We start from the raw sequence: 26,447 nt of genomic DNA, 5'->3' as shown, positions 1-26,447 counted from the left end.
TGGCGATTAATTGGCTGGATGAAAAATGAACTATTACTCTCTTCAGACTAAGTTAAAGACACAATAGAAATTCATTTACTGTGGAATTCTGTCAGTAGAAAGAATTTCTTGCTTTAAATTAATGATTTTCTTGCTTGCACAACAATAAAAGTGGGTTGGTCCTATTCACTAGAGTGGCAGCATGTAAAAACATCTTTTCCCTTGATGGGTAGATCAGATAAATGATGTGTAAATGGGGGAGGGTTCTCAATTATGTTGATGAATTTAAAGAAATTCTTATAGCTCAGCCCTTTGTCACATTAAAGCTTTATACTTCACAACCAGTCAGTTTATGGCTTTTGTAGTTTGGATGTATTAAATATTTATTGACCCTCTTGCTGTCATTATAACACGCAGCTGCTGTTAGATTTTGTTAGAAATTAAATGGCATATAGGTTTATTTCATCTCAAATGGGAATTTATACAAAGCTGAGCAAGATAGAAATGTTTATTTTTATCTGCTTACATAACCTTCTGTAGCTCAAACAAACTCCACCCCACCTGGAATCTCAGGTGGGTTGTGTCACGCCTCTTTGATACATCATCACATGTGCAGAAAAGAATTCTGTAAAGGATACAGTGAAGATACACCATCACTCATAGCTCCTCCTGCAGCTTCCTCTCTCCTTGAAACGCATTTTAAGAGTTGAGACGTCCTTTAAGATGGTGTTCTACGGTTGTTTTTGGTGTCAGAGGGAGGAGGATGAAGGACAGAAGTATCAAAACTGAGGTTGAGAACATTGCTGGAATCTATCTGATCCATGCTGCAGAATAGTGCAGACGCAGTTATCTTGATTACTTAAACCTGATTAAGCCTGATTAAGTAATCTTGAATCTTGACTTTTCATCGTATACTTTATGGAACAGGGCCCAGATAGGTGATTTCTGTTTGCTTTTGATCAAATTGGAAAACAAACGTATAAAATTATTGGTGTAAAAATCAGTTGCTCATGCTTTTTTGTCCAGATAAACACTGATTTTTGCGAGCTCTCATTCACCTAAATCCCTGTAAATGACCCACAGAACCACAACAGACACACCCCACTACGGCACGTGGAAATAAATTGAAACTATCCTTTAATGTGAAGTGTCCACATTCCCACACACAAGTTGAGTAAGATGTGCAGCATGCGCAGCGAGTCCCACAGCTCTCCAAACATGTTGATCTGCTTCCTGGTGACAGTTTGACAATATTTTCACTCGGCTTGTGGCTCAGTGTTGCCCTGACAAGATGTTCATTTACATGGATCAGAGGAGTTGCTATGGTTATTGCTGATGAGTCACTCGGAGTCGGGAGCTGATCTTATTCTCAATACAGCACAATCATAAGATGCTGAAAATAGACAGGTGGGTATGTTGGTGTTGGGAGAAAGAAGGCAGGTTTGTTTAAAAATGTCTGCACTGAAAACAGACATCTGAAAGGAGCTTTAATTGTGCAGTGATTCATTAGGGCAGAAGAATGTGGATAATAAAGGTGAAAGGATACCTCACAAATACACACTTTGTTGTTTCTAACCAGCATCCTTGAGGCAGCAGTCCAGAGGTGTGATGTGGGACCAGGTTCCTTAATGTTGGGTTTCCCTGACAAATTCAACTGTCCATGTCTGTGGAGGCACATCAGCCTCCCACAGTTCAGCTGTTGCTATTGTTAGCTGGGACCTTGCTCTTCCTCCTGCCTCATCCTCTTCCGCAGCTGCTCACCGATATCAGCCAGAGGGTTCATTTTGGCGGACAGCGTCTTTACTGCGTTACTGAACCGGCTGGTCTCCGTTTCCCTGTAAGAAGAGCAAAGCATGGTCATAATAAGAGTGTAGTTTCAGAGCTAATCACACAAGATGCTGAAGAGAGCACTGATCAAATACAGGTTAAAAAGAAGGTTGCTTACAGGAGTTTGCGTTTCTGGGACTGTTTCATCTGACTGAAGTCAGTCGGCTCTGGTCTCTTCATCGGTCTGAAGGAAGGAGAGAGGACAAGGAAACGGACATTTTGACACACAGAGCTAAAGCATTAGAGTATGATAGACGAGAATTTTGGTAGAAGGTTTGGTCACTTCTTGAGAGAAATACACAGTGTAAACAGGGGTTTTGTGTGCTATTAGTCCAAATGGATGTTTAGTTTGGTATTAGACTGTAACTCAAACCTTTACTTCTACTATTCGGTCTATTTAGAGTATGTCAACAGGGTTGATCAAAAAGTTGTGAGACTTTTTGTGGTGTGCATTTATGGAGCACATCAAGGTCATGCAAATATGGCGTAACTGTCATGAATGGGAATGCTAGGTGACAGCACACTTTTGGTGGGTGCACATTTGCGATATCTTCCTCCAATGTAACCTCGTGGATCCCCACTGAAGAGAAGAAATGGCAGTTTTCACAGAAGAAGAACTTGCAGTGTCCAAAAGTGGGGACCCTTCATTCAGTCAGGAGCACACTCTTGGTTTTCTTCAACATTCATGTGGTTGTCCACCATGACTTCGTCCTCCATGTCAGACTGTCAAGGAAGAATTCTGCTGTAAACATCTCGAGATGTTGGAAGAACATTCAGCCCAAACATCATAAAAGAACAACATACCATACTCACCAGATTTGTCACTCTGTTACTTCTTTCTCTTCCCCAAGATGAAGTTCAAGTTCGAGGGTTGCCGTTTTGACACAGTTTAAGAGACTCAGCGGGTTTAATGTACTGCTAGTCCAGTTTGTTTAATACCAGACGTTCAGTTTCGTATTACATGTCTGTTTGGTACAACCTGTGACTCAAACTGTTAGCTCAAGTTGTAACTGTCATGAGTCAGGATGTTAAGTGACACTACGCCACCAACAACAGGGCCTGTGATGATCACATTTTTGTGACCATCCAGCCTAATTTCTTATGGAGGATTATCACCGGTGAGGAGAGGTGTGGTAGGTTGGCAGCTACCACCAAGAGACAAAATAGGAATTTTCACAGAGGAAGAACCTGCAGTGTCCAAACGTGGGAAAGCTTCATTAGTTCAGGAGCACCTGGAGCATGTCCTTTGTTTTCTTCAACATTCATGTGGTTGTCCATCATGAATTCATCCTCCAAGGTTGATCTGTCAGGGCAGAATTCTGCTGTAACATACTGAGATGTTGGAAGAACATTTCCCTAAAACATGAAACGACAACATACCATACTCACCAGATTTGTCACTCTCTGACTTCTTTCTCTTCCCTAAGATGAAGTTCAAGTTTAAGGGTTGCCATGCTGACACAGTTTAAGAGACTCAGCACTCATCCCAAATGGTACTTGTTTACATAAGAGGATCTCCAGGGAGCGTTAGAAGTGTTCCAGATACACTGGGAGCAGTGTATCGCTGCACAAAGGGACTACTTCTATGTGGATGGCGTCCAAATTTAAATCAGGTGCGGCTTTTGATCTTTCAAGGTGCAACAACGTTTTGATACACCCTTGAACATACCTGGAAGGCTAGCAGTGTTAGTTTTTAAAGGTGTACACACTGAAGATAAAATGACAAAGTTCTGTTGTTTTGTCCATTGACAATTCAAGAAAGTTTATCTAAACAAGACTGATGTGTCCTGACAAAGAGAGAGAGAAAAAAGCAGCTTTAAATAAATGTAAAACTGCACTGCTGACTTAATGATACATTTCAGTCTGTTATGAATGCGCTGCACTTATCTTAATGGACGTGTTTATTAGATTTACTTTATGTTTGAGAGTAAACAGCTCTCAGAGTTTCACCAGTGTTCATATTGATGCTTGTGTTGTTTGTTCTTATTGACAGTATACAGCATTTATGCAGCTTAATTAGCGCACCAATAGTTATGGCCTATGAGACAATGTGAGACAGTGATACTGTATTCTCTCCTCACATGTCAAATTGCTAGTTTTGCCTCCCCCACTTTTACAGTATTGATTCGATTCGTGTATTAACATCTTGTAGGTGGGCGCAGGACACGATCTCCAGGAGAAGGTCACAAGCTAAAATAACGGCTCTCCAGAGAGTGTCGAGAATAGAAAAAGAGAAAAAATACTTCAATACAACAGAGTATTTTGATTTGTTTTCCATATTTTTTGAAGGATTACATCATTTTGCTTCTTTGGATTTCTAAAAATGAAATAAAAGGAGAAAACTAGCAGAAGTAGATTTAGTTTCTTCCATAACCGTTCACAACAAACATGTACAACTCTATCTCCATGTAACGATCATTCCTATTTTAAAAGGACATTATTTTTGGAAAAAAAGTAAGGACAAAACCATGTCAAAAGGCCAGTTGATGTGATATAAAGCACAACAACAAAAGCTGCTATGACATGGTGAGTGGTGCTGCAGTGAATAAACTGCTTGTCGGTTATTAGGATCTGATGAAAACAAGCTCTCTGCTCCGAGCTGTGAAACTTCAGACATTTACCGTCATGTGAATAAATGCTCCATCGCAGCAGTGACGCAGAGCAGGAGGCTCCACGGTAGATGGGCGTACCTCCAGCGAGAGGAGAGCTAATTAAAAAGCCACACCATATAAGTCTGACCCTGGATTTATGCTCTCTGTGGAATCACTTGCTTTTATTTGCATCAAATAAATAAGAGTGTCTTCGATGGCCTCTCGGCTTTGTTTTGCACTTAACTGATGTCCTGCCTCTTTATCGCTGCATAACTCCCAGACTGCTCTTTAATAAACTCACCTGCCTCTGCTGCCTTATCGCTGACAGTCTCTCCGCTTTAATGAATTCGGAAGCTTGATGAGGTGTTTTTCGGGGAGACGGTGAAGGAGGCCTGCATCTGGATACTAAACCTGGACTGAGTGTAGCTGCAGCGCTCCGTCCTGCTTCATTACTCTGTTCAAGCCGCGATAATGAGCCTTTTTCACATCATTTTGAGGCTATTTTGAGAAGAAATTTTAATGCTGTAATATGTGTGCAACCGCTACTTTAAAATTACACTCAACCCGGAGCTGTTTTAACACCATCTGCTATCAGATTTTGTTTATTCCAGCTGTGAGCACCTTTTCCTTTACTACAAATAGTGAACATCAACAGCAAACTCAAAATCATTTAAATCTGCGTACTGCCCGACTTCACTTTGCTCAGCGTGAACACACTCAGCTTTCTTAGAATCAGTGTGGAGCCTGAACTCGGACACAGCTTGTGCAAGAAGCTTTTTCCTCACAGTGTAGTGAACAGGTTGCCATACAAGCATTTCTGTGGGGCTATGCTAGAAAATTAGAGAATTTCAGGGCATGATGCTTATTACAGACTGTCTAGTTAACTACAGGGGCAGGCATTTGTCCTTCTACACACTGCAGAAAATAATAATCCTGTCATCGGAGCAAATCTAAGTGCAGGTTAAAGTGTCTGAATGCTACCCAAAACCTACCACCAGGTTTAAAGGGCATGTTATCTTTACAAAAGCGCCAAAATGACACCATTTATCAGAGCCAGAAACTGTAAAAACAGAAAGAATCATTTCAATTTTCTGACAATCCTTGAACTGCTCATCTGCTGACACATCGGGAAATGTGATCAAATCTAAGCTTAAAATAGTGCTATTTCTATTCAACATTTAGAATTTTTAAAAAAATGCCAAAAATTAATTGTTTGTACAAATCACATTCTGTAAAACACAAAAAATTCTGCACTAATCAGCACAACTGAGAAGCTACTAGTGACTCCACTGCGATCGACAGTCACATGACAAAAATTCAAGGAATTTTTGGCTGAACTGCAGGTTGTGTTTGCACAGAGCGGATAGTGTGGAAACAGGTAGTGAAGTAAATGAAATTATTGAAAAAATAACTAATGATTTCTGGCAATATAACTGCGTCATACTGCACAGAGGATATTTCTGAGTTCTCTCTGTTTCCAGCCACCATTGTTCTGTTTCCATAGAGGTGCAGGACTTCATACTGCAGTAAAAAAATGAGCCCGCAATGTGACACAAGCAAAAAACAAGAAGAGAATGCTTTGGTTAGTGAAAGTGGTGTAGCATTCTGGTCTGATAAATGTCAGTTTTTGCCCTGATCTGACCGGACTTATTGCATTTCAAAATTCTCTTTCCACCCAAGGTTGCTCATTTTGGCCTCACAGTTGTGGAGCTGTTGCTGACTGGATTTGTGAGGTTCCTAAAAATAGCTTCACCTCAGCACTTACGTTTTGCTTTTCCTGCTCTTGTGGCGAGCGGTGGGGGCTGTGGCAGCGGGAGTGATGAGCTGACAGAGCTCCGGCAGGGCGTCCACCAGCGGCCTCATGTCTCCCACCACAGGCGTGGCCTGCCTCCGGGCCTCGGCCACCTGCTGCTCTTTAGCCTGTTTGATGGAGCTGATCTCTGAGAGACGGCACCGAACAGAGAGGGTGAGTTACATCACAGCACAACGAGAAGCCTATCAATAGAGAATGTCAAAAAGGATAAGAGGTCCATATCTAGTACACATGGTCTTGCATTTACTATACTGTGTTAGGCTGAAAGCTGCAGCTCCTTAAAGGTCTGCCGAAATGATGATCACATTTTACAATCTGCTCATGTAAAACTAATAAAACAGCCTTTGAGAGGACTCCCTCTGGCTGTAAACGTAACGTAACCATCTACAAACACAGTCTACTTTCTGGTATAATACAGCCACATGTGAGTAAATAGTCGGACTGATGTAAAGTTAGTTTTTCCTTAATTCGATCATTATTTGTCTTTTGGGGTTTTGGAGTAGTGCAGTTGGTACACACATCCAGGGGGACGCAAAGATGAGTGGTATGGAATTGACTCTGTGGGCTCAGTCTTTGCCAAAACCCCATAATCAATTTGTTGCCCCAGGTTTAGCTCTGCCAACATCACTGGTGTTTCATCCTATAAACATTTTGAGAGTTGGAAACATTGATAAATTGCTTTCCACTTGTTAAAACACTCATTTTAAGATCAGGGATGCACCCTTGCAATCTGGTAGTTAAAACCAGGCATCAACTACTGTGCAAACTCTATTTACAGTAAGTTTCCAGCTTGTTGTCAGTCTGCAAAATCCACAACGGCCCAAGTCTGCTGTCCCTACTCTGTGTCCATGATCTGAAAAAAACTAATCCTTCAGTCTAATTTCCTCCTAATTCCTGAAAACTGTCAGCCATGGAGCCAGTCTTGGGTTTCACCAGGACAGAGACGCAGCCATTAGCACCTAATTATACGCCTGAAGAGGATACGTGTTGTGTTACTGAGGAATTGATTGGCTCAGCAGAAGGGTTTGGTTACAGACTTGATCTCAATTATTGGAGATCACGACAGTGGTGTTGAGGAGAGAAGTTATAATTATGGAGAGAGAGGCAATGATGGACATTGGTTCAAAACAGCTCCCCTGAAAAATCACTGATTTATTCACCAGAAATGTGCCTCATAGCCGGCAAACGCTCTGTTTAGATTCACTGGAGAAGGAGGACGATAAAAACAGTCCCTGTGGTTCTGGTAACTTTACTCATCAGTCTGGATAGGACTATAAATTCCAGGATTTAGACCGCAGCAGACAAAACAAAAATAGTGTAATCTTGCTAATTGCCTAAAACAACTGCTCACTGTAGTTTTTATCACATGTGACACAAATAGGAGGAAATAGTGCAGTTATGTGGGAGTAGGACAGTGTAGGGTCACACTGAGTCAAAGTAAACTACAGTGTGTGCTTTTTAAATTTGTTTTCATTCTTGTCTTCAATCTGCTCTGTGGAAACACTGCCTGCAGTTCACCTGAAATGTCCTCCTGGCTTCAAGGTTGAAAAAGAGGAGCATGTTTTTAAAGTCATGAGCCCTATTTGCACGGGATCAGTACTGTTGTTTCAGCATGTTGGACAGAGCAGGTATCACACCGTATTCTGTGACCCTTCAGACTATGTGACACACATACACAAACGTGGCAACAGTGGATGTTGCAACCTGCACAGATCTGACATCATATCCGGGCTGTAATGTCAGTAAATCCGAGTAAAATACAGACTTCTCTTATCCAGTGTGAATGCACTGCAAGAAACACAGATGTGGAGGGGTAATTAATTAATACAAGAGATCCCTAGGCAAAAATAATTCTGTGCGAATAGTGCTATGGTCTCTAAAAAATGTTGTTATTTTGGTGATTCCTAAAAAGAAAACATGCACTAAAAACTTGCGAGTGAGTTTTTGGGGTTCAGAAGGTTAAATTGAAATAAAACGTCAAGCTCAAGGAGCTTGATTTAAACAGAAATACACGTGTGTTGTCTAGCTGATTATTTAACAATATTAAAATGGTCACAGTGAACCATCGAATCCAATTCAAATGACAAAAAGTCCTGGTTTGTGGTCGACGGTGGGCTATGACACACAGGAACAGGATATATATCAGTCCTTCAGCACAGGTTCGGGCATCACTGCTCATTTTCCTCCCTTCAACCATTAACTTCCATTGTTTCAGAAAATCCATCAACCTACTATTTCACTACTGGCATCAAATGTTGTTCTATTTACTGTCAGTCACATGGTATCCAAGGGAACAAACGGAAACTTTGCAGCAGAATTTAAATCCCTTCTGCTAATCAGTTCTGTCTGTTATCTGGGGCAATAAACGGAAAGTCTGCAATAAACTCTAAAGTAATAACTAACAAGATGCACTCATCAAATATTAATGAGTAAAATTCAGACACCAAATTAGCTGATTTCAGACTATGCTTGGCCTCACAGAGAGTTGATGTGAAAATGTGATGTGTTTAATGAAGTTTTACATCCCAGTTTCAGCGTTAGAAAAAGGAATAGTATCAAACTGTTTCACCAGTGTTAGATGGTAAAGTGTAAATAACATCTAACCATCTGTTCTAACCCATTAGCCTCATATCTGCCAACAGTGTACATGTGTACATTCCTTTTAGGGTGCTGAGTGTTCATATGAACTCACTGCTGAGCCATCTCTCCCTCCTCTCCTTCATCTTCTCTTTCTTCGACTTGGTTTTCTTCTCGTCTGGGCCTGTGGAAACACATGCAATAGTTACATGACAGCGCACTTGAAGCCCGGCTGGACTCCACTCAGCGGAGGGAGAAGGCTGCTAATTAAACACGAGGAAAGGCAAATTCATAAATGTGTTAAAGATACATCAAAGGTGGCGAGGGAATGACTTGGCTGCAAGCTGCAGCGAGCCTCCACCCAGACAGAGCAGAACTGGATGAGCCGAGAGGAAGAGGATGTTACGATTCTGTTCCACAACCTGAGCTCTGATTAACACACAGGCAGCCTTCGATCGGAGGAGGATTTTCCTTATTACTCTGTTTTTTGGGCAATGAAAGACAATTATTTTGGATCATGTTGCTTTTTTAGTCTATTTTCAATTGTGCTTTCCAATATAAAACAGTCCCTAAAATACAAAGAAAGACCCTCAAAAGTAGAGTTTTGATCAAAATGTATCTTTTTGCAAATACGGACTTCAGTGTTCACACGACAATTCTACTTCTTAAATCACCCATGTCTACTGTCTGTGGGAACATGGTTTTTGCTCCTGTCATTCTTTCTATTTTTATACTTTTCCGCTCCGATAAATGGTGTTATTTTCGCAATTATTGAAAAGATAAGATGCCTTTCAAATCCACTGAGAGGTTTTGGGGTTCAGAGGCTTAAAGGATAATTAGATTGTTGTGTATTTTGTTGGTCTGGCAAACTTTGCACTCCTCATCTCCATTGCAGAGATGCAGGGATACAACCATTCAAACAGCATCCATACTAAGAGCTGCCTCTAGCTTTAAAAATGCTGAAAGCTCCCGAGGTAGCTGATAAGTGGACCTTGGGTTAGGATTGTTTTTATTGAAGTCTAGAGTTGCACCACAAGGAGAGAAGTTCGAAAAGTGTTGTGGATGAAACAACAGATCTGTCTCCATGACGACTGAGTAAACTGCATGTGCTGATGAAGGCCATGTAAATGGATTTTCCAAAAATTATGTAAATATTTGCATTTACTTTGGACAGGAGTTTGCCCAGGGTTCATATATTTCAAACATTCCTGTTCAAAAACACTTTTCACGCCAGAGCAACTTTCCAGAGCTGCTGTTGTTTTCTCTGCCGGGCTCTGTTAAAGAAAAGTAAACAGACACCATCTTGAAGTGTTTTTGTTTGTTTGTTTGTGTTTGTTTTCTCCCACCACAGCAGATTGAGAGCTATGAAATAAGTGTCGACTAACTCAGACGCCCCGAAAGCACAGAACAACCAAAGGAAATCTTCATATGGCAGCACCATTTATACCATACAGCTGGATTCAAAGTCTAGGTAGCCTTCAGTAAATTACATACTTGTTGACCTTTGAGGTAAAAGATACTAGTTAAGAAACGGCAAAAATAGACTTTTTCTTTGATACTGTGTGATCACAATTTTCCGATTCTGTTTCTGTTGCACATGAGCGAAGCAGACATCCTAATTTTAAGTGATGTCATGCAATCTAAATCCAGACTTGTCATTTGCTGTTTCACCATGGACCTGTGCTGATGTCAATATCAATGTCAGCTTCAATTATTTAACACATTTAAAAAGGCCTATGGCCAACCAAAGTGCCTTACAGTAAAATAATCATCAACAATAAGAAAATATAAAAGCAAAACAATAAAACAGTGAAATAAAACAAGATCCAGTAGAGGTCACTGTACTCAACCAAAGGCCAGGGTGAACAAGTGGGTCTTCAGACGAGTTTTAAAAATGGAGAGGCTATTAACAGACCACACAGAGAGGGGCAATGCTTTCTACAATGTGGGAGTCACAACTGCAAAAGGCTCGATCTCCTCTGGTTTTCATGAGGGATCGAGGAACGTTAAGGACCATCAGATCAGCTGACCTATGGGCTCTGGAGGGTTGATGCACCTTAACAAGGTCAGATAAATACTCTGGGGTCAGTCCATTCAGAGACTTAAAAACAAATAAAAGAATCTTAAAATCAATCCTGAATCTAACCAGAAGCCAGTGAAGTGAGAAAAGCTATTATGTTACATTATGTGCTCGCATTTCTTTGTAACGGTTAGGAGACGAGCTGCTGTATTCTGAACAAGCTGCAGTCGGTTGAGTTCTGACTGGCCAATGCTGACGTACAGGGAGTTACAATAGTTCAAGCACGATGTAATAAAAGCATGGATAACTTTTTCTAGATCCATCCTTCTTAGTTTGGGTTTGACTTTGGCTAGAAGTTGAAGCTGAAAGAAGCTAGCCTTGACCACTGAGATGATCTGTTTGTCTGCCAGGACCTCCGTCAACGGGCCGGGTACGACCCAACCTTCATGTCAAGGATCATCACTGGTGACAGGAAGTGGATCTACTGTGACCCAGAGATTAAACAGCAGTTTTCACAGTGGAAGAACCCAAGTTCTCCCAGATTTGAAAAGGTGTGTCAGGTCAAAAGAGCACTAAAAGAATGCTTGTTGTTTTCTTTGACTTCCGCAAGGTGTTCACAGTGAATTTGTCCTTAAGTGGCAGACTTTTAACGTTTGTTTTACGGAAACAATGAGCTGTCCGAGGAGGAAAATTCAGAGCAAATGAGCTGAGATGTGGTGTGATGTGGCAGCTGGGGGCTCTATCACAACAGTGTGTCATTTTTTGGCCACATCAACACGAACTGTTCATCCTTGACGGCCTCACTTCCCAGAATTTCTTCCCTGCTCCGACTTCTTCTTCCTCAAAATGAAATTCCAGCTGAGGGGTCATTGTTTGGACACAGTGGAGGACATCCAGTGGAAGACACAGATGCAGGTACAAAATGGGACTTCCAAATGCTCTTTCAAGTGTGGCATGAGCACTGGGAGCTGAGCACCGCGTCAACTTGAAGTGGATGTAAACCAGGTCTGTTTTTATTATTGTAGGGTTGCATTTTCCTATTTTCTGACAAAAACAGTTCACTTCTCATATATTTTAAGGCTGTCTGACGCACACAGCATGTTTCACCTCTCCCCAGAGACTTTTTATCACTTTCCTGACTGACTGCAGGACATCTGCATCCTGATATTTAGCAGAATTCATCCTTCCCTCTATTTGTACAGCGCTTCCTGTGCCACCTGCTGCCACAAACCAAACCAGAATCTTTCCTCATTTGTTCTAAACAGGAGGCGAGGTGCTATCAACAAACGCTGCTCCTTTATTTCTCTCCACCTGTCCACAGGAATAGTTGCTTTTCCAGATGTTGCTTTGGAGACTTCAGACAATGACTTTAGTAATGAGGCAGCAGGTGAAATGTTCTACTGGCTCTTCTATTCAGACCCATAGTGCTCCTCCACATATCTGTCAGGTAAACCTTCCTGCAGCTCCTCTGAAGTCATATGGTTTTTTGATTTGCCTTTCTGCCCAGGAGACGTGCACTTTGATCTGACTTTTTTTTCCCTCTTCCACATCTTGTCTTGAATTTCAAAGTTTCCCTTAACTGATATTTTTAAACTATATTTCAGACCGTGGAAAGTGAAAGCTGGAAGCGCTTTGATATTTTTTATAGCCTTCTCCTGCTTTGTAGACTTGGCCTCATTGTCATGTCCACAGTCGGTTCTTAAAGTCTATTAAAGCCAAACAGAAATTAAGTTCTGAGACTTAACAAGTATGAGAGGGATGAAGATTTACCCAAGGGTTTTATTTACTTTGTAATTTGGATATGGACTCCGAAAATCTTTCAACAGATGCACATTTATTATAAAAACTCATAGTGTAAACAAACAAAATATCCTTTTTATATAACAATCTGCTGTGAGAGATGTTCATGTTGCTGGTTTCTCCCTTCCACACTGACTGTGTGAACGTGGAAGGTATTTAGAAACATTTGCCTGAATTAAACACCATATTGCTCCTTCGCAACCTCCACAGTCTGGATGTAAATAAACCTGCGAAGAATGATTAAGCAAGAATTACGTGTTAAATTCTGTAGCCAAACTGATTTATTTCTTCCACTGTGACCTGAAGAAATGCATCATTTCATAAAAATCTAGTCCTATTTCTACGAGAATCATATTTTTTGGTTAACTGATTTTTAAAAAGCTATCCATGGTAATATTTTTAAACTTTAAGGCCACTTTTATAAACTTGAGTCTTTCGTGTACAGATGAATTAGTCAGTGATGAGGTTAATGAGCAAATGTCTGCAGATGGAGATCCGTAATGCAGGAAGAAAAATGACTTGCAAATGGCTAATTTCTGTGTTAACTATAAAGAAGCCTCAAAAACAAATGTTCAAAATGATTCATATAAAAATCAACATTGTTGGACAGCTGAAAGGCATTAAGCTTCTCCACAACATACACTCCCCTCCAAAACGATGAATAAGTGACAAGAGATCAACATTTCAGCTTTTATTTGCAAGTATTTACATCTGGATCTGATATGCAACTTAGAAAATAGCATTATTTGTAACGGAACACCAATTTTTTAGGTGAACAAATGTATTGAACAGAAGCGTAAATATCTGGAAATAAAAGCTGAAAATATTGATCTCTTGTCTCATATTCATCATTTGATGTCAAACCCAAATGTTTTCAGTCTACAGCAAAAATAAAGGAACTGGACTCACTGTTCCAATACTTTTGGAGGGGAGTGTACAATGTTTATGTGCCTCCTCAAATCTCTACATCAAGGGAGGACAGTGTCAAGTTAGCACGAACCATAGTGGAGACACATTAGTCGGAAATATGGCAAGTAGCAAAAAACCAAACAAATGTACCACAACTGCTCAAACAGCTGCTATTTATGATTGTTGGGAATTTAACAGAAGGTATGTTACATTGTATATTCAAAAAAATATTTGAGCATCAGGCTGTCATGATCTCTTTGATACACTTTATAAAATTATTGTCTATATATTTAAACATGGAGAACCTACCTGAACCTAAATAAACAATTGGAATTGAACAATTCTTGTGGATAGTCCACTGCATACTCCAGGCACATAAGACAATCACTGGTCAAATTTTAAAATGAATATGTTTTACTGACTGTAATAATTGGGATGCATAATGTATTTAAAAACAAGAATACTTCTGAAGTGATGCAAAAAATTTTAGTTTTGAAAAACTAAGTACAGACAGACAGAAAAAAAACCCTCCTATCTGCTTTCCCCTCTTTGTGTCAGTAACATCCTTAGCTGGAAGCGAAAGTTTTTTTAATGACATCTTATCAGTAAAGCCACCTTCCTGTGTTCCCTGTGGTCAGGACATGCTCAGGGCTGAGCGAGGCCACAGATATAGCATGAGAATCTGTGTGAAATAAACTCTACTCTGCTTCAAACCTCGACACAACAGCTCTGCTTTATCAGTCAGAAGTCTAGTTCTGGCAGTGGTTGGTAAAGGAAAGACTGAAACATGAAGGTGGAGATGTTCACACAGTGTCCAGAACATCACAGTGTTACTGTTATTTCCTGTTTTGGCAGTGGAAAGAGTTAATACTGGCATGTTAACATCCACTTCTTTTTTTTCTTGGACTGCATATTTTCATGCAAATAAAGCTTCCTGAACTAAACCAACAGTTGAACTGATCATGTAAAACTATAAGTATGGAGTAAGAATGTCTCAGAAGGCACACGCACATCTGAAACTGGAAAAATGAGTCCGGGTTAACAAGGAACTACATCAGGGAATATTTACATCTGTCTGCTCTTAATCCTCTGAACCCAGTCTTTCAAAACAAATGCCAAAATTACACCAATTATTACGAGAAAGAGTAATTACCAGAACAAGACAACGATCTTTGAAATAATCAAACCTGTTTTCCTGTTCTGTCTGACAAATCTTTGGAATTGAAGCTTAAAATTTATGTAATTTAATGAAATCACTTTATTCAACATGTCTCGTTTCTCATTTTTTTTAAACATTCCAGTATATCTAAAAGACTTTTCTTTTTTTAAATGCCATAATTAAACCATTTACCACAGAAATAAAGAACAATTGGATTTTAATTTTTCCAATAGTACTTGAACTACTCATCCTTAATGCACAATTCTGTTGGGAAAATGATCCAAATCCTAGCTTAAGATCATGATATTTCATCAAAATCACTTTATTCAACAGGTTTCATTTTAAAAATCGGACAAAAATAAACAGTTTGCACTAGACTCTGCAAACAAATTTAGATCTTGAGCCTCTCGGTGCAGCAGAGAAACCATTAACAACTCAGCTGTGGCCAACACTAACCTCACAATAATTCAGGGACTTTTCAGCTGAACTTCAGGAAGCAGATAGGGGAAAAGTAGGGAAAAAAAATTTAAAAATGTAAATCATCTATAGTAAGTAGAGACACCATTTTTCTCCAGTATTGGTAACATCTTTGGGAACTTACAAAAATGCTGTACAATTAGAGTCTTTTTTTTAAAAAATTAATATAACAAATAAAAAAAATCTACTTTTGTTCTACTTTGATGTGATTTATGGCGTTCAACTTTCTATACTGCACAGAAGACAGTTTTTTGAGTTCTCTCTCCTTGGAGGCATGGCTGTGCTGTTTCCATAGAAGTGCAGGACTTCACATTGATGTGACAAATGAGGAGTTCAAAAGGTTAAGTAGTGATTAAGAGCTTTACAGTTTATGTGGCACATCAATATCAAATAGCTAAATGTCATGTGAACTAAGTGTCATGTGGGATCTGGCCTTGTTTTCAAACATTGATTGGCGTCGGCTCTGTAGAGTTCAGAAGGTCAGAAGCAACAGAGAGGCCACAAGTCGTTTCAATGAGCACATCGGGGTGTGATGAACATTAATACCACTGACAGGTCAAGCCAATAATGATCTCATTACAGTGAGATGTTCTGTAAGGAAACCTTGGATTGTGGCATTAATGTGGACTTTGACAATCTACCTAAACACTTTTGGAGACCAACGGTCACTCAGGAGCAGCTTGAGGAACACAACAAACAATCCAATGCTTTAACCCGGCTTTCAGGCTCCCCACATCCCAATCCTTGTCCACAAAGGCCCTACCATCTAACCTACAGAAGGATTCACCTCCAACTTCCTGTTTCCAGACATGACAGGACATCCTGAAGAGTCCTGTATCCATGGCCAACAGGACAAAGCTGTTTTTGTGTACCTACACAATGCTAATCTGATGGTCCTACAATGTGGCTGATCGGTGTATGTTTCACTGCCATTACTTCAATCTCTTGTAACAAAGAAGAACATTAGATGTTTTTGTTCGAATGCATCAAGAAAGTCAAATTGGGTTATCTCCCTCAAATACTACAGTGACAAAAGAGATAATATAATCTGTTACTAGTTTCTATAGTGGCAACACAATGGATCAGCAGGCTTTGTGTAGCAATCATGTCCTCAGCAGGAACAACAAATATGATCCAGGTCTGCTGGAAAATGGTTTGGGCAAATATATTTAATCAAATCCATGACTGTGAGAGAAGTATGATAGTGAAGTATGATAATAGTAGTATTCAGTGTGTGCAGTCTGCTGTGTTCAGGCAGGAACATTATCTCCAGAGTCGACTCTCTCCAGATCTCCTGGCAGGCCTTTATCTGCCACCACAGTGCTAAACAACAGAAGTGTTTCTGCTGCTGTTTGCAGTAAGAGAACAGGCAAAGATAGGCATCTGCTGCTGACTACAAATGCGGGTCGAGGTGGAGAAATCTAATCTCCCGTGAGTCGGAGGGGGTGTCTGTTGTGTTTGTGGATAGGGGGAAAATGGGAAGGGTGCTTTACTACCACTCTGCTCCCATCGGGAGCATCTTCTTTCCACTGTTAGATGAAATGGATAGCTGTGATTACAGCCGGCTGGAGGCGACCCCTCACCTACCCAACCCACATCCACCCAGACTCCACATCCTGTTCAGTCTATTCTGATTACACCTTCTGGAGCGGACGGGTAGTTTAGATGTGGATGGATGGGGGCACAGAGGGCATATATGGAGTATTAGGACATAAAAGGTGAGCTGCTATCTAAGTAGTTGCTGCACAAACCACAATAGAAAGACATGGAGGAAAAATTTAAATCAGTTTTTGAGTTTCATAACTTCTTTTTTGATCACCCGACACATAATGATTAATAATTATTCTGGTGTTTCTCCTCACTGCTCCTCTTGTTTCTTCTTTCCAATTTTCGCTTTTTTTATATATTATATAAAACAAAAAGAAATACAAAAAAGATTTGAAGAATCATCACTATTACTTAAAATTTGTTAATTTACTTTATTTTTGAGGTTTGTTAAAATATTTTTTCCGCGTAAGTGTTGGTAAAGTTAAATTACACATCAAGAGCTGAAAAAAGTTCAAATAAGTTTTCTATATACAAATGAAAATGGGGAGGCACTATTTGCTCTTTCAATTTGCTAAAATGGAAAGAAATATTGTTTTTCTTTGTTTTCTGTTTGTAAAATAAATGAAAACTAAAAAAAAGACCCAAAGGTTCTGTTTGGTGGGAAAGCTGCTGGGTTGCTAGGTTAGCACCAGGGCTGCATGAAAGCATCAACTTTGTAAGAAAACTCGCACGGTTCTCATTTTCCATGACTCATCTACAAGAAAACTTCGTCTGACAGAACCTCATTTATTCTGATTTTGGAACAGAAGAGAAACATTGAAGATTTGGTTGCAAAAGAACAAAAAGCCCCGTCACTTGTAGGGCTGAATAATCAATGGAATTACGACGACGATTTTGGCTTCTCACAATTAAATTAACACGATTTGTGGTGACGTTTAAAAAGGCTCCAGCTCAAGGAAAACTCTGGTCTTGGAAAAGCAGCCTGTGTAGAAAAAAACTTGATTTAAACTTGGGTAAATCTGGCATTATAACACCTAATTTCATTTTTTTCAAGCTAATTTTTGGTCTCACAGCTGTCTGAGCTTTTTTTTAAAGGGCATTTTTTCCATTACTTAAGTTGAAGCAGTTTCCTTATTTTGCAAGGCAATGTTTACATTTGGAAAGCCTTGTTGCATTTGAGAATGCATTCAATAGGGCATCACAATAAATGACGCATGATGTGTTAATTCCACGACAGGAGGTATGTAATGTTACCTAAAATTAGTTGAATAGCTCACATATATCAGTATCGGTTGATACCGGAATCAGAAATTGAGAGTGGGAAAATATCGGCATATCGGTTATTGGCAAAAAAGCCAATATCGGAAATCCCAAGAGTTTGGGGTTCAATTTTTTTTTAATATGTTGCCTCCAGATAATCTAAATTGAGGTGACATGAAGCTCGGTGTTGTTTTGAAGCAGATTTGTACATTAGCAGGACTGCAGCACAGTTTTAATTTGAATGTCAAAGTTGTCCGAATATTATGTCTCTAAAATCAATAAATAATTGAAATAATTTAATACTTGTGAGCTCAAGTTGATCAAAATCATGCAGCTTTAGTCAGTTGTATGGAACCATTTCAGCTACAGAAGGATGACGTTGACTAAAAACAGGTTCTTTCATTAAAGTATGATGACTACTAGAGCAGATCTGAGTGGCATCCAAAGCAAAAAACTATTTTCTATGCAGAAAACAATTCCAACAAAAATGCCCCCAATCATTTTAGAATCACTTATTCTTTCTAAATAGAATTATTCATGTCATCTGGTTGGAATTCCAATATCACAAAATCTATATCACTGAAGAACATAACATCGTAATATAAGGTTTTTCTAACATGATACCAACAGTAAAATCACTCTTTATCCTTCACTGTAAATTCTAAGATGCCACATAGAGGACGAAGGAACATTTAGCACTATCTGGTGCATAGTGAGGTCAAAAAACAAACAGCGAAAGATTCTCTGTAATTTATTCTGTGCGTTTAATATTCATAAAGAGCCGAAAGTCAATTTCAAATCAGTATGAAAAGATAATAAGGGCTTGAAGTTGTTTGTTTTGCTTATTAACTCATAATTGCAATTTTACATTCTACACAGTCCCACCACCATTCTGACCTCTTGGAGAACTGCGTGGCTTCTCATCCAGAAACCTTTTTCATCTTTACAGCATCGCCGGGTTTCACACGCAGATAGCGTTTCTTCCACCGCACGCTCTAATGCTCGGTTAGCGTGCAGGCGAGTCACAATGATGTGAGTAAACATGACAGCTCTGCACAGGCAAATCAAGCAAACACAAGAAAAACAGCAGAGAGCTGGTGAAAAAAAAATCAACTAAATGAGGAAAAACTAACAGGAGCTGTGAGATGCTGGCAGGTGAAATCAGCAAATTTAGGTGCAGCTATTTTTCTGTGTCGTGTAGCGAAACTATGAAGGTGCAGGAGAGGAGGGGGAAGAAATGGCCATGAGATGAGGAAGATGTGGAGGCAGGCGGTTGGTCTTCAGGGAGCTGACCTCAGAATAAAAGAGAGACCGGCGTCTTTCCTCCAGGGTCTGTTAGTGATACGATCAATGCTCCAAGTGGGCTCTTACTCACCGTTACGCAAGACAGACACTTCTACATTCGACTCTTTGGTGTGCCACGACTTTCTCTGACCTTTCTAAAGCTGACATTCCTCTTTTCTACACTCACCATATCAGGGGCTCTGGGCAAATCTATAATGATTAAACTGCATTATTACCCGGGAGGCACTACGGGACATTCACTACTTTTCTCTGTCTGCAGCTATTTTAAGTAACAAAAAGAAATTATTGAAAAATTTTATGGCTTTTAGTACTCCGCCAAGGAACACAGCGGAGTTATGTGACGATCGGCGTGTGTTTGTCCGTCTGTTTGTCTGTCTGTGTGCAACATTACTCAAAAACGGAATGATGAAACTGGATGAAATTTACAGGGAAAGTCAGAAATGACACAAGGACCAAGTGATTAGATTTTGGCAGTGATGCAGCTTATAGTCTGGATCCACGGATTTGTTAAAGATTTCTGTATCATTGCGAGATAGCGGCACGGCATCATCGTTGCTATGACAACGAGTGAACGCTACGTCAGCTGCCTGCTGACGATCACATGATTGTGATCCTACTACAAATCAACTGTTGCAGACTTATTGGCACTTATCCATCGGAAATGATACAAGGAACAATTGATTAAATTGTGACGGTTCCATCAATTCTTGCCTCCCGCTACATATTTAGGTCACGTGATTCGGTATCCGCACATAACATACACATGCATAACACACGCCTGTGCTCAGCTCAAGTTCTTTGTTTAATAAAGATTTCATCCATCAGAAATGCTACAACAACTGAGAAGCTTTGGTGGAGTACTGCACTCGCTGAGTGCTTTTCTTGTTCACTGTAGAACAAGTCGACTCGTTGGAAACAGCAATCTATACTGTATACAGTATAGAACAAGAATGAGTCATATGTCACTGCAATATCACTTAAATGTCAAATGATTACAAATTGTATCACTTTACAGTATTTGCATCCATTATATGTTGAACAGTAGGTATTTGCTCCTATTTAATATTAAAAAACTAACTGTTTCGATTCACTACAGTGAAAATACAGGCCTCATACTGGGACTAAAAGCAACAAAAGTGACTCAGATCTTCTATTTTTCCAATATTTTTACTCGTATTTTTTTATGACAGACTCGATCCTGCTCAGCATAGAGGATACCAGTGTTGCACAAATTCCTAGAGAAATGTTTTGCTGTCCTTCCCGTGCTGCGATTTTGCTACCGACATGCTGCTGCAGTCACAGTAAAGTGTTTTTATAAGAGCTAATAAAGTTACTTCAGACAGCTGCAACGTGAATCGATAAGCAGAACAGCAGCTGAATGTACTGTGTTGTGTTTTGTGTGTTGTGTTTTCTGCCACAGAAGAGAAATAAAGAGTCTCTCTTTGTGTGATGTTACTATGACGACTTGCTTCGATCGTCTCTTTTCTGGTTTCTTGGATATTTGGGGGTTTACTTCAGAGAGTTCCACCTCATTCTTGTAAAGCGTTTTACAGCAGAATTTACTAAATTAATATAGATATTACGAGACAATCACACACTTTGCTGTTCACAATAATCAAGCAGCTCAGCAGCGACTGAGTAGGTTAACTGATGCGAGATTCAGGGTTTAGGAGACGACAATGGCAGTAGTAATAATACTGTGATTAAAGTGTTGAATACCAGCGCAGCCAATAGAAATGAGGCATCTATTCAGGCACGGAAGACAAAACAGAGGAAAAGCTGATATGTTAATTAAAACATACAACACAATTTTGCATTTGTAAATGGACCTCAGGGGGAAAGCAATGTTTACATGTAATGAACTATCTTTTTACAAAACATTGTAAACAACCTGAAATTTCTTAAGCAAAATAAGTGAAATTTCAACAATATTAAGCATCAGCTTTTCATTTGTGTATCACAAGTTACAGATCACAGTGTCCACAAAGGCACAAAGCATTCAGTCACAAGTATCTGGAACGGAACAATATAGTATTTTACAACCTGCTAAGAACTAAAGATTATTTTAAATTCTCATTCATTTCCACATTTTTGTAGTAATCCTGACACACCACACCCCACAAACTAAAGTGGGAACTATTAAAGAAGAAGGTTTAGTTAAACCCCTGCCTTGTAAATGTAAAAAATGCATACACAAAAAATCAACAATAGGGTTACACCAAACCAAACTCAGTCATACTAAGGCTGCTGACTCACATTATATAGCACAATGTTCCATGTCTTTAAATATTTTCACAGTAAAGATTCATTTTCACCTCTGTAATTTTTACACTTTGCAAAGTCGTCCCGCAGGCCAGATTGGACCCTCTGGTGGGCCAGTTCTGGCCCGCGGGCCTTATGCTTGACATCCCTGTTCTAAATGATACGATTTTCTTGGAACCAATCTTTGGAATTGTCTCAAAAATGCTCAACTTTACTTTGTTTCAGCTGGTCTGCAGCTCAGTAAGATCTGATGGTGGAATATTATCCACATAAAAATGGAATACATTTGCCCTGTTTGAATGTCACTTTCCTCTCTTGGCCCCGTTTCAAAATGTTCCGCTGAATTATTGATCAAAAAAAAATAAATCTCCTGATAACCGAGCAGATAATCAACAGATTGATTGCTAACCATCCTCATAATGAGACCAGCCTCGGTGTCTTCCAGATGAAGCCGGGAAACACTGATGCAGCTAAAGCTTGATTTCATGCATGAGCTAAATTTACACTGCGTCTGGTCTATAAATAGCAGCAGGCCGTTGTCTGGTGAGGCTTCACGAAGCACAGCGTGCTTAGCAACTGGGCCCACATCCAGCGCTCTGCTCTTCACACACAGAGATGCTACCACTGACATCCCAAGCCTTCAGCATCTCGGATTTTTTTTTTGCTCCTCAACAGCTCTGCCCAGTTTTGAGCCTTTGAAGCTGGAAGTAGATGCTCCTGCTGCCTTAATTAGGAAAAATTAACTGTAGTCTGCTGTAGTGCTGCTGGAGGAGAACAGTGACAAGCCTAGTGCACCATCTAGTGGTCAGAGAAGGACATGCTAGGAGACGATACTATGTCCTCATTCCACTGTAAGAAGCAGGGCTCGACCAATCTGGGTTTTTTTAAGGCCGATAATGATGCTGATTATTGGAAGTCAGGACAGATAATGTGATATTTTAACTAGGCTTCTTCACTCTCTTGAGCTTGACCAGTTTGTCTCCTGTCCTCTGTCATCTTTTTTAATTCTTTGACTCTTTTTGCCCAATGAGGCCCATATCTTAAACTGTTTAAGGATGATCTGTAGCCTTCTAACTTAGCCGCAAGCCGTTAGCATAGCCTTAGCCACTGTTAAAGTACCTAATTTCCTAGTTTGTGGTGACAGCTTGTGTTTCTTGTCTAGTTTTTGAGTGTTGGGTCTCCACTAGTGAGACATTTCTGAGACCACTCAGTGACAACAGACAGAGAGAGGCAGCGGCACATTTCATTTACTGATAATGAGTCAATTAAAATAAGGATTCGGAAACATGAAAAATGTCAAATATTAGTCTCAATAATTAGCTAGGCCGATTAACAGTCTATCAATAGTAAGCAGGCTTTGAGCATGTAATAACTAAATGTTTCTGGGATCTTTCATCATCAGACACTCTGAACTGAAGCCAACTTGAAACAATTTCTGCTATCTCAGGACTTACCAGAAAAAGCAGATGTTTGACAATGATAAAATACATCCAGGGCCACGTGTGCTAATAATCAGTACTAAAGCATTCAGCCAAAGCTAAAACACAACAACAAGAAGATAATGTGCAGAAGCAACAACACCGTTTTCATGTCAAGCCTTAGTCATCGGCCTGCAGCATCCCTGGACTCGTAAAAGTTTCTCTTGCTCCCTACATTGATCAGTTTTATCTGGTTTACTGCTGTTAATAAGGAGCCCCTCACATTCACAAACATTATATCTGTGTCTGATGTTAGCAGGCTCATGAATGAAACTGTTAAGATGAGGAAAAAGCAGCAGCAAAACAGCTGAGACAAACTACAAACACAACACGAATCTAACCGCTTGTTTTTCAACTATTTGGCCTCTACGTACGGAGGATTTTAGCAAACCAAAGAGTGAATCGTCTAATCTCTGTAGCGTAAACAGACAGCTGCATCGTCTGTAACAGGCTGGTGTTATTTCCAGGTGACCCGGACGGACAGAGAGAACGAGTTTGGAAATGTAAAGTGGATTTAAAGAGGACAGTCCATCTGTTCTATCACTGCAGAGCACATCTGTAACCATGGTAACTGTACACAAAAGACATCTGTGGCCTCAAAATACAAGATATAAAATGACACTGATGAAGCTAGAAAAAAGCTTTCAGTTCTTGTGGGTAAAACTAGTATAAATCAAATGACTATTTTTGGAAAGATACTATAACTAAAATTCCAGACTGTTTTTTTGCAGTTTTTAACCAAGAAGTACTTTAATATCAATCAGTTCTTACCTTTCACAGTTTTTACTGTTTAACAATTTAGTCAAAGTCATATTCATTATATTAAATCAGCGTAGTGTCATATAAATGTGGACATTTTTACATTTACACAGTTTATGTTGTGTGTTTCTGGAGTTTTACTTCAAAATCTAGGCACTTAAAGTCACTTTGTCCACTCTTACGTTTAAATTTGTCTCTGATTTGGACAACTAAACTGTGGCAGTATGCTTTTAATATATTTTAAATGACATATCCTGTGTTATATACATGCATATTATTATACAAAATTACATTTTCAATAGTAAACAATGCATCGTAGAGAACAAATTCCTAAAAATCAGGACAGTATCTGCTATACTGAACACTATTATTGTGTAATCCAGTATATATTAATATATAAAATAACCTTCAGCTCCTCTTACCTTTCTTGGCAGGTGTGGGCACATCTGGAGGCTCCTCAAACTTCAGTGTTTGTACCAGAGCCTCTGGAGAGATTTTAGTGCCAGCAAAGATGCCTGAGGGGAAGGAGCTCTTTGCCAGGATCTGTTTCAAAATATAAGCAAATAAGAATAAGAGCATCAGAGCAACTGCCTCCCATCATCATGCAAGAATTAAATGGCAATTATTTCCCATTTGAAGCCATGATGAAGACATGCAGATACACACAGTCCACAGGTTCAAATCTGAGAAAGTTCTGGTGTTCGCAGTTCATTTTATAACCATTTTCATGCAGTTAGGCTGACTGGAAATCACAGATGTACTCAGTTTTTGTACCAGTGATGAGAGGTGTATTCACTTTTGTATGGTTGAGTTTCTACTTTGGGGCTTGGATTTTCAATGTGGTGTTTATATAGTTTTTGTTTCTGATTAAGCAAAAACACTCTACTGGTAAGTTTGGTTACTGAGAGGTGATTCTTTTTACATTTAAGCAGACAGAGGCGTACTTCTGTTGTATACTGTAACGGTTTATTACAGGGGTGTCAAACATGTGACCCGTGACCCAAAACCGGCCCGTCAGAGGGTCAACATCCGGCCCACAGGACAACTTTGTAACGTGTAAAAATTACAGAGAAGACATTAACTGTAATTTGCAAATTTGTAAAACTATAAATTTAAAATAATTCCTAGACCATGACAAGTTGTTTTGATCATAAAGTAAAATACTAGATTGCTCTTTTGTCATTTTGTGGCTCATTTTTGTCATATTTTGTCTTGTTTTTGTTGGGGTTTTTTTTCTCCTTTTTATGTGTGTTTTATTGTTTGTCTCACGTTTCTGTCGTTTTGTGTTTCCTTTTTGTCCAGCTTGTGATTTTGTCTCATTTTTGTCCTTTTGTGTTTTGCTTTATTCATTGTTTTGTGTTTCGTTTTTGTTGTTTTGTTTTTTGTCTCTATTTTGTTCTGTTTCACGTCATTTGTCTCATTTTTTGTCATTTTGTTTCTCACTTTTGTTGTTTTGTGTCTCATTTTTGTAATATTTTGTCCTTTTTTTCGTCTGACTTTGATCATAAAGTAAAATACTACATCGTTCAGTTCCAGATACCTGTGACTAAATGTTTTGTTCTTTTATAGAGATTCTGTGATCTGTAACTTGTAATGTGTAAATGATAAAGTGAGGCATAATATTGTTGAAATTGAAATTATTTTTCTGAAGAACTTTCAAGTTGTTCGTGATGTTTTGTGAAAAGATAGTTCTTTAAATGTGAATATTTTTGCACTAAAACAAAGGAAAAATTTGGAGTTGTGGTTATTTACAGGTTATTACTCTCTGATTTTACTGGTCCAGCCCACTTGAGATCAAACTGGACTGAATGTGGCCCCTGAACTGAAATGAGTTTGACACCCCTGGTTTATTAGATGTATTCACATCTGTTTAAACAAATTAACCAAATTTCAACAAAATTCGAAACTTATTCTATAACCTATCGCTGCATATCACCGTTATTCATTAGTGCACTTCCTCTCACATACCTGTTTGACATGTTTGGGGGCATCACTCGTGTTGTTTTCCACATGTGCAGGACTTATTCTGTGCGGTTCCACCAGGACCGGAGGCTTCTCTGAACAGGAGGGTAATCCGGATCCGAGGCTCTGTGAGAGGCTCCCCGGCCTGTCGAGCTTCACTGCCTCCTGGTGAAGCTTCTGACGGACGTGTTTTATCTTTCCAACCATGTTTAAAATCAGTAAACAACTTTCAATTCAACCGAATCGTGTGTTTCTGCTCCCCGTGCCGACAGCGAACCATGTGTGGCAAGTTCGCTGTGTTAGCATTGCAAATAAACACTTCGCCTTCAAAGTAAAATGTCATGCTTTCGTCTTTGTACAATTTTAACCAGTGTTTCCCCATAATAACAGGTAAATATATGACTCCAAAAGCGAGAAACTACCCCTCTAAGTTGTCTTATGCCTATTTTTTGCTTAACTTTTTATCGACGTCACGTAAACATTAGCTTAGTTGGCTACCTGGCAGCACGTACTTAAGAGAAAACATAATATTTGAGGGAAAACGTTACTTTATACAGTTATTACCATGTTTACGTGCTAAATTAATTATTAATTTGGAGTTTTGTATTTATTAAAACACCTGTGCTAAACATACGAATCGTGCAAAAGCATATTATTATGAAAATAAATACCAGAAGTGTGCGGTAGCTTCAGCTATCGACAACTATTATCGGTGTTCCGG

The 26,447-nt window shown here is 39.4% G+C and overlaps 1 protein-coding gene across 3 annotated transcripts; it reads right to left on the bottom strand.

Moving 5' to 3' along the window:
• Positions 1 to 1,099: 1,099 nt before the first annotated feature.
• Positions 1,100 to 26,428, bottom strand: slx9 (SLX9 ribosome biogenesis factor). 3 transcript variants are annotated; one of them, XM_023261527.3, is made up of 6 exons: positions 25,733 to 26,402; positions 24,187 to 24,307; positions 8,903 to 8,971; positions 6,163 to 6,337; positions 1,925 to 1,990; positions 1,100 to 1,814 (listed from the first exon to the last, which is right to left on the bottom strand). In XM_023261527.3, exons 1-6 carry the CDS (start codon positions 25,931 to 25,933, stop codon positions 1,688 to 1,690), a joined length of 759 nt encoding a protein of 252 aa, XP_023117295.2. In that variant the 5' UTR covers positions 25,934 to 26,402; the 3' UTR covers positions 1,100 to 1,687. The 3 variants fall into 3 exon arrangements, 2 of the variants coding, with proteins under 2 accessions (XP_023117295.2, XP_054864381.1); XR_008600821.1 differs by lacking the exons at positions 1,100 to 1,814; positions 1,925 to 1,990 and adding exons at positions 1,997 to 2,529; positions 2,620 to 3,109 and having other exon boundaries at positions 25,733 to 26,428; XM_055008406.1 differs by lacking the exons at positions 1,100 to 1,814; positions 1,925 to 1,990 and adding an exon at positions 1,997 to 3,109 and having other exon boundaries at positions 25,733 to 26,428.
• Between the last annotated feature and the right edge of the window lie 19 nt (positions 26,429 to 26,447).

This window comes from Amphiprion ocellaris, chromosome 24 (assembly GCF_022539595.1).
Source record: "Amphiprion ocellaris isolate individual 3 ecotype Okinawa chromosome 24, ASM2253959v1, whole genome shotgun sequence".
Taxonomy (NCBI): Eukaryota; Metazoa; Chordata; class Actinopteri; family Pomacentridae; genus Amphiprion; species Amphiprion ocellaris.
This window is presented reverse-complemented; position numbering and strand designations above follow the sequence as displayed.